This window comes from Chaetura pelagica, unplaced genomic scaffold (assembly GCF_000747805.2).
Source record: "Chaetura pelagica isolate M959 unplaced genomic scaffold, ChaPel_1.0 scaffold453, whole genome shotgun sequence".
In the NCBI taxonomy this organism is placed as follows: Eukaryota; Metazoa; Chordata; class Aves; order Apodiformes; family Apodidae; genus Chaetura; species Chaetura pelagica.
Genome location: NW_009952879.1, coordinates 2,532,444 through 2,541,688, shown reverse-complemented (window position 1 = coordinate 2,541,688; position 9,245 = coordinate 2,532,444). Strand labels below are relative to the sequence as shown.

Here is a 9,245-nt window from a genome sequence, read left to right as displayed (position 1 = left end):
TTTCCCAAATAAGCAGCACAGAGAGGATGAATTTTTACAGCCTCCTGGCTAATTGCCCCTATCTGAGATTTCTGGTTTCTGTAGTTGAAATAACTACTGTTGTCACTGGCCATAGCAACATTTGCACTGTCCCCTTTTGTTTTTGGTGATTTCTCTCTCCCCACCCCACCCTATTTATCTCATCCACCTGCTTTCATGAACTAGTTATTTTTGTTGCCATCCAGCACATTATGGGGCTTCAGGCTGAGTATCATGTCGCTGCTAACTTTAGATAAAGAACATTAATAATGAGGTGAATTAAAGGTGCAGGGGGAATATTTTCTGGCAACACTTAAACCAAGTATTAAAGCAATATGTGTAAATGCCATTTGGGATCTGATTTTCAAGAAGTAGCTGACCTGGTTATTTTTAAGAAGAGTGCTGCCCAGAGGAGTGTTTTTATATTATTATTGTGAATACTTAAGAGTTCATAAGTTGAGATTAATACACTACAAAGAGGTTTTAGTTAGGAAACGATGCAAAGGAACAGAGAAGTAAAATGACTTGCATAAACTGGAGCTAGAATCAAGCTGAGGAACATAACCTGAGGTTGCTGGCTTCCAGGCCTGTGCTCAGGACGTTATGCTGCAGGTTCTTATGGTTCTTCATGAGGCCAAAGTCAGTTTAACACTTTCTTGTTTTTCTGATAACCTTGAGGACATACATACTATGAACTGTGCACCATAAACTGTCCAGTTTTACAGAGGTTTTGTGAAGCTTTGCCTTTCACTTTCCAATACGATGTATTTTCAGTAGTAATATTTCAGATCCAGTTTCTCTGTGTGCCGTTGCCCTTTGCCATATACAGTTACCTCTTGGAACTTATTTTTAGTGACTTCATACGTTGCTGCAGCAACTGAACAACTGTTGTTTTAACAGCAGCCAGAAATCCTTAGTCAGACTACCCGCATTCCTGGTTTCCTTCGTCATGGTTAACCCTTTTGTTGCCAGCTCCTTGGCAGTTTCTGCAGTGTCACCAATAGCTTCTCCAGTGAGTGGCTATGAGAGCAATTTGTTTGGCACTCACTGGCTTCATCAGATGTTTGGTCTTGGGAACATTCTCTATATGTGTTGAAGTTGTCACAAAGTCTCTCTAACATGGGGGAAGATAAATCACTTGTAGTTAGTTTTTTTAGCTAACAAAATAGAAGTCCAGGGGTCCATCTGAGCCTGTTATAGTGACCTATAAATATGATATTCTAACCTGGCTCTTCTGAATCTGGGCAATACATGATTGCGAAGAAAACCTTACTGATGATATTTTGTTGATATAGAGTTATCCTACTGAGTCTAGAGGCAGTCAGAAACCAACAGAAGCATAAAATGTCCAAAGTGATCAGTCATGTCAAAAGTCAAATCTACAGGTGACATTTTAAAATGCCTCTTTTGTTGATTTTGATAGAAATGCCCAGCAAATGTGTTGGAAGCAGTTTGGATTGTGGTATAAACTCCTGCCCTAAGGAGTCAGAAGCCTGGGCTATCATAATCTTCCAGCCTGACTCTCGACAACTTTCACGTTGCAGCTGTATGTTATCAGTGCAAAACATCTGGCATCTCCAAAACTGGAAATGATCCAGCAGGTACCTCACTAGTTGAAATGAATGTAAAACCACCAACGTTACCACACTGGTTATAGCCTTCAGTTGTGTACTGGAAGATCCTGCCAAAGGAATTCTAAGCTGTTGCACCAAAATGCTGCAGTTGAGCAGTTTTTTTTTGGGGATAATACGGCCTGTGGCCTGGCAAAAGTTGAAAAGGTACAAACTGCCTTTTAAAAAATTTGTTTTAAATGGCTGGAGGTATTTTATGTCAGCCAGTACACATATGTAGACAGCAGGAGGGAAGGAAGGCAGACAAAAATGTCCAGAGAATTTATCAGGAATTCTGAGATCCACTCTTGCTGGATACCACCTCTTAAACTTCTAGGACTTAATAAGATCACTCTAATATCTACTTTTTGTACTTAGTATATGGAAAAAGCCAATAATTTATTTTGTTTTTTTTCTTGAGCAGTTTGGTAATGCTGGAGAATGCACTTGGTCTTTCCTCCCACCTTGAGACAACAAAAGGATGCTGAGAGCCTGTCTGAATATTCTTAATGCAGAGCTATTACTCCTGAGAATGTTTTGCCCCCTCAGTTGTTCTAATCTCTGTGGGAAATGTAGCTTTGGAGTGTTTTCTCCCATGACAGAAAGGAGAAGATGTGGGTTGGTAGCTTTGTGCAGGAATAGAACAAGTCAGATGGGTCTTTGCATGTGCATGCTGTATAGGGAACAGAGTGGCATAAAGGGCTGGCAGTGATCTCAGCTGGGTGTAATGTCTCCAAAACCAGCTCATGTGTATCACCAGCATAGAATAGGCAGCTCAAAGTGTCTCTGCTCTGTGTCAGGACACCTAGAATAGGTAGTAGACAAAATGACAAAGCACCATCTCAACAGTTGGTGCCTCATTCGGCTCTTTGCTTGTGCTGATTCCATTTTCATAAAGTAAAGTTAAGCAAATGGGTGTCCTGTCCATTTCTGATCAGTTGCTGCTGAGTATTTGTTTGTGAACAAGAGGAAGCCTTGACCACAATAAACCTGTGGAAGTGCTGTTTTCTTGGAACTATGGAAGCATTAGGGAGTCACTGCAGAAAAGAACAAATGGAAGGCTGAGGAACAGAGGAGACAAACATGTCATTGAAAGAAACCAAGCATTTTGTCACACAGAATTTTCCTAGTCCTTTGTTGTAAAATATGTTGTGTTGATTTCTGATTGAATAGCAGCTAAGAATATGGAAGTTGTTCCCTCCAGCACTAGCCAGTGTGTGACAGCAGAACTAATACTTGCCTTCAGTTTTCACTTAAAATGGATGAAACTTAGAGATCCCAAGTGTCACAATTCCCTGATGTATCACACTGCAGGAACACCTTTAGTGCTGTATAACCAGCAGGAAAGCTACTGACTGTTTGCTTGCAAATCTTTTTTCATTTTTTCTTTTTCCTTTATAAAGTATCTCCATGTGTTCCTCTCAGAAAGCTTCACTGAATATCTGTTAACTTTTGCTTGGCTTGGTTTTCTCCTAACTCTGTTATGAAATCATCATTCTGGAAAAAAATTGCTGGCTTCCACAGTGGAAATGAGTGGATCTGGGGCCATGTCAGGAAGCAGTATATTAACTAATGTGGAAGATTTGATATAAAACTTTTCTGTCTGCTGCTGTCACCTACTGTAAAATTACTGTGTGGTTCTCATGGACTGGACTCTGCAAACTAAGAGCCTGGAAGATACTGAGGATTTCTCATTCCCAGGAATAAAAATACTTGGTGTGGAAAACACTCAGGATCTGGCCCAACTGCAGGATAGTTATTTCAGTTTCTAAGATTTATAAATGTTAAATATTATTATTATTCTTCCTGATATTGTAATGGAATGCCTTTTAATGTGTTTTGCAGAGCTCTGTTAGAAGGGGAGAGCAACCAGTGGATTATTACATGGAGAGATCAGCATAGAGGGAAATTGCCTCAAGGTAAAAAAATGAATATTAAAAAATTAATATTGAATTAAATTAAATATAACTGGAAACTATTCTTTTATAGTATTCCTGAATAATATTTTATGTGAGTTTATTGCAAAGCGAATATTGGTTTTGAGTGTTAATATTTTAAATCCATCTAGTGCTGTTGTATATGAGATAATGTATAAAATCATGACTCAAATGGAGAAGGTAAGTAGGGAGTGATGTTTCATAGCTCTAACAATGCAAGAACTTTTGGATGTCCTTAGGTCTTCAGAGACGATAAAGAAAGAGGTAGCTAAAACAACCTGTAGTTAAAACCATGGAATTCATCATCCTGAAGTATTGCAAGTGTTAAAAAGTTTACATGGGTTAAAGAGAAATTTTAGCAAAGTAATGAAAGAAAAATTAAAGACTTACTAAACATAAAGATACCATTTCTATCTTAGGAGCTGCAAATCTCTGGAGGCTGTGAGAGTATACCAGGGAAGTATCACTATTTACTTGCCCTGTTCCCTATGTATCTACTGTTGGTCTCTGTAAACAGGATGCTAGACAGAGTGGACCTTGGATCTGGCTGCTGTGGCCATTGTTGTGGATAACAGAATTAACCTTGGTTATAATCCTGAGTTTAGTAATGTGTGGTCTTAAAATCATCAGACTGTCCTAGACAGTGGTCCCAGAAGAGATTTGGTGGCTGTGTCTATAGTAGTTTAATGAAATGGAATAGTACTTATGCTGGAACACCTAGAGAACTGCCTGTGCTGTTAAATTGTTAGCACTCTCCCTGGCACAGTTTGGATCTGGACTAGCCAGTGCTTTTACAGACCATGCTCAGGCAGATTCAGTGGTTACCACAGACCAGGAAACACTATCAAAAGTCAGAGGAGATGTGGCTTTTTACAAGTAGATTCAAGCTGTGCAGTGCTGGTTTGTCTTAGAGCCAGTGATGCCTGGTACAGTATATTGAATAGTATAGGCATAGTCTTAAAGGTTCTTTATTTCTCTCCCTTGTTGTACCTTCCTGTATCTTGTGGCTATGAAAGGCTGTATTTATGTTTTTTTATTTCCAGTATGTGGTGTCAGGTGTGCCATTAATTCTCAATAGGAACTCAGAAACTTTGGGCCTCTTGTACTGATGAAGAAAAAAAAAAAACAAGTCTAGGGTATTAGCATGCATTATTAAATAAGAAGTTGTATGTGTAAATGGGCATTAATATAAATAATAAAGGTGTAATTCCTAGGTAAATGCTGTAATTCCCAGTAGCTCACAACAGGTAAAATAAGCAAGAACTTGCAACTTAGTAAAAAGCTTTGCTTTCAGTTTTCATATCAATTATGCATAGATGTAAATGTAATGTCTAACTTGCAGGAATGTCTTTACAAAGCTCCATTGAAAATGAACCCATTACTTCTTTCAAAAATTCAGTATAAGATTTCTTAGTTCATACCCTCTGTTTTTTATTATTTTAGATACCAGCTATTATTTTAATGCTTGGTTACCTATGCTCTTTTTGCAGATATTATAAACACTTCATATAACTACACTGATATTTACTCTACTTATCAAGAAAGAAATAGAAATAAAACTTCACCAGCTGTCAGGATCACTGACACAAGACACCGAATGCCAGTGGCAAATATTAGCAGTTCTGCACGTTACTCAGCCCAGTCAACACAGGCTGGATCACAGACCACAGGTAGTGGAAGAGCTTTTGGAAGGGATGTACTTGATTCAACATATCGCCCTTCAACAACTTTTACAAAGGATGAAAGGATTGTCACAGACCACAAAGAATTAAGAACATTTACTCCATCCTACAGTAGCTGGAAAAACACTGAAATGCAGCAAAAGACAATTCCAGAAAGAAAGAAAACAGAAGTTACAACTTCATCCACAGTATCTGTTTCGAAAGAATCAGCACATGTTGAAAAATCAGACAAGGACCACAAACCTGACACAAAGCCAGGGGTTTCTGAAACCACAACAAAACCAAGCTTCACTAGATTTCCTACTTATGAGTTTCATACCAATCTAAAACCATATAAATATGAAGAAACCATAACTGAGACTCGGACCACACTAAAAGAAAAAGGAGGAGACAGCAAAACAGCTGAAGAGAAAAAATCTCTGCTGAAAGAAAAAGATAAGCTAGAGAAACAAACAAAGGAGGACAAAGAGAAAACTGATAAGAAACCTTCTAGAGAAGAAAGAAGTGTTGATTTTGGAAGGAAGACTGAGCAAAGAAAATACATCTACGAGGAAGTTGTTAACCAGAAGTTGTCTGATTCCAACAAAGCATCTCAGAGTAATAAAGACACGAGGTTACACGGTGTTAAAATTTCCACAGGAAGGGAAGCAGGTGACCATGTAACTAAGCCTGCTGAAATTCACCAAGTGAGTGTTTCAGAAGACTCCAGCCTGAAACATGAAGAGCGAACTAGTGACTTAAATAATAAAATGGGAGCTCTGTCAACTGAAGATATAGCAGAGAATATTGTTGCTGACATTCTTAAAAGTTTTACACAGCCTTCTAGTTCACAAGTATCAACAGACACAAAAGTGACCTATTTTAATAAGAAAGAACAACCAGATGATGGGAAAATAAAGACTGAGATCACAGTGCAATCTCAAGTTCAAGAAAACATAGATATTTCTGGTGAAGCTGACGTGGGAGGTCTGTCAAACCAGAATGTAGGAAAAGTGGTTCGGGAGGGTGTTGAGGGAACTCCTTCCAAAGAGGAGATAGAAGATATAGTGCATCATGGCCTGAAAGGAAACGAGGGCAGAAAGAACATCTCTGTTAATGTTGAGATTGTAGAGGAGCCACTAGATTATGCCACTGATGAAAGGACTGATTTTTCAACACCTTTTGAAGTAGAGGAAGTGGAAGACACGTTCCCTGAGAGAGAGAGGCGTTACGGGGAGGAGGAGGAGGAGCACATAACGTTCACCTATGAAGATGTGAAAAAGAAGAAACAACGTCATGAGAGTTTCACTCATGTGGAAGAAGTCACCGAGGAAGATGATTCACCTATTGAACAAAAATATTTTGTATCTGTTCCTGATGAGCATCCTATTATTAATGAGAAAGACGATGACTCAGTGTATGGGCAAATTCATATAGAGGAAGAATCCACTATTAAATATTCTTGGCAAGATGAATTTTTGCAAGGCACACAAAGTAAGAGAGATGAAGGTGTAAGCTCTCCAGAAGAAACCTATCGAGTGGTAGGGGAGGAAGCGAGTGCCCATATTTTAAAAGAGTCTCCAGAAGCTGAAACATCCCATGTTGAATCCACTGTTATTGAAAAAGAAATTAAGATTCCCCACGAATTTCAGACTTCAATAAAAGGGCTTTTATCAAAGGAAACAAAGGACCCTAAACATCGACTGAAGGAAGCTTTGGAGCAGTTGGAGGGCAGTCTCCCAGAAAGTGTGAAAGATGAGCTGTTTGCATTAACAAAAGAAAATCAAGCTGACTCTAGTAGCTTAGAATTTGATATAAAAAAAGTTGATCAAGCAGAGGATGGTGGCTCGGTGACAATTGTTGCTGAAGTCAATTTGTCACAGACCCTCAGCACTGATGAATTTGATGCAGCTCAGCTTGGTGAAGTAATTGCAAGCGAGAAGGCAACGTTGAAAAAAGATAGCTCGGAGACAGTTGTTGATGGTAGAAGGAATGTAGATGTTTCTTCCCACAGTGATAAATACATTGCTGTGGCTGATCAAGAAATCTATAACTCATCCACAGTGAGGAGGAGTGGTGGTGCAGGGTATCATACCACTGAAGAAGTTATTTATGATGATTCGGTTTTGGAAACTGCAGATTTTGGAGAAGTTTCTCGCTCGGTGCAATCAGCTGATGACACCAAATCCATGAGGCATGTAAAGGTTCATCCAGCAGAAGTTCAGAGGTTTGAGCAGATTGTCTACAAAGGGCCTGGTTCTGAAACTGTGGAGCTCAGTGCTACAGAAGATCTTGTTCAAACAGAAGGATCATCAGAGTTTAGCCGATCTGTGAAGCATTTTAAAATGGGTCCTAAAGAAATCCAAACCATGGAAGAAGTAATTTATTCAGGCCCTATTACTACAACCATAGAAGAGATTGATTCTGGAAATCTTTCCCAGAAATCCTCAACAGACTTCAACAGGTCCACAAGAAGTGTCACAGTAGGATCAAGACAGGTAACTGAAGAAGTCTCTTTCGAAAGACCTGTTTCAGACTCTCTGGAGCTCAATAGCTCAGGCAGTCTATCTCAGACAGAAGGGTCTGTGGATGTCAGCAGATCAGTAAGGCACTTCAGATTAGGTCCAAAAGAATTTCACACTGAGCAAGTTATCTTTGAAGGACCAATCTCTGGTAAAGTGGAGGTCAGTGACTCTAGAGACTTCTCACAGGCACAAAGTTCAGTCAGACACATTCAGTTGGGTCCCCAAGAGTTTATGACAGCTGAAAAGATTGTCTATCAGGGGCCTGTCTCTGAGCACACAGAAATCAGTGAACTGGAAGATGGGACTCTTTCAGAAGGCTCCACAAAGCGCTTTAGAATAGGTCAAGTGGGAGTTAAAACCACTGAACAAATCATATATCATGGCTCCCTTTCTGATACTCCAGAGCTCATGAACAAAGAAGGACATCTTTCAGAGAATGAAGGAAGCTCTAACATCAGATCTTACAGGCATGTTAAAATAAGCCCTGGAGAAACTCATGCTGAGCAAATAATCTTTACAAGCCCTGTTTCTGAAACACTGGAAGATCTTTCACAGATGGAAGAGTCATCTGAGAGCAGTAGGTCTGTAAAGCACATTAAAGTAGGATCCAAAGAAGCATCTTATAGTTTTCAAATGGATGTTTCCAATATGGGTGGAATATCTACAATAAAAAGTGGAGAACAGCAAGCAACAGTGCTTGTGTCCAATCAGCAAGACCCTTCTGTTAGTCAGATTGTAATTGAAAGTGACCAGATTGTAGGAAACAAAAATCAAACAGGCTACGTTCTCTCCAGTTTTTCTCAAGATCATGGTGAAAATGTAGTGGAAAAATCATTTTTTGATAGAACTGTACAGTTGCAAAGTATGGTAGACCAAAGTTCAGTTGTTTCTGATGAAAAGAAAGTTGCTTTTCTCTACCTGGACCGTGAGGAGGAAGATGATGATGATAATGATGGACAGTGGTTCTGAAAGGAAGTCTACTTAGTAATTTGTTTATACAGATTTTTGATTATCCTTTTTTTTAAAGAAAAAAAAAAAGGAAAAAAAGGGATGAGGAAGCATTCACACTATTTAGATTATTAATAGTGGACTGAGAAGTATTGAATCTAAACCTCTATCTATTCAGCACACTTCTTACATTATTGGAAATTGTGTCCAATAATTTCAGATTTCTCTACCCAGGGAGACAGGAATTTGCTACTGGGGAATTGAAAGGATTGTACTTTGTGTTTGTTTTATAGCAAGTCAGCTAATCAGTGTGTGCTTGAATAGGATTTTTCCATTACTTTTTAAAATACTGTATTGTACTTGGTAACTAAAATATTCAGAAATTCTATTTAAATCTTAAGCTACTAACCACAAATATAACAGAATATAAAACTAAGGAGAGTGGTAGGTAGCTGATTTTCAGTTCTGTTTGTGTACTTATCTGCAATACCTAATGAAAACATTAAGATACAGTTACTACAGCTATGAAAAATAAATACGATTCTA

The 9,245-nt window shown here is 38.7% G+C and overlaps 1 protein-coding gene across 1 annotated transcript in view; it reads left to right on the top strand.

Annotated features, from left to right (window-relative positions):
• SYNM (synemin, intermediate filament protein) overlaps positions 1-8,720 on the top strand; it is a 22,575-nt gene extending 13,855 nt beyond the window's left edge. The window contains exons 4-5 of the mRNA XM_009995341.1: positions 3,474-3,547; positions 5,056-8,720. Of these exons, the coding sequence (XP_009993643.1) occupies positions 3,474-3,547; positions 5,056-8,720 (3,739 nt within the window). The remainder of the gene's footprint in view (positions 1-3,473; positions 3,548-5,055) is intronic.
• Positions 8,721-9,245: the final 525 nt, after the last annotated feature.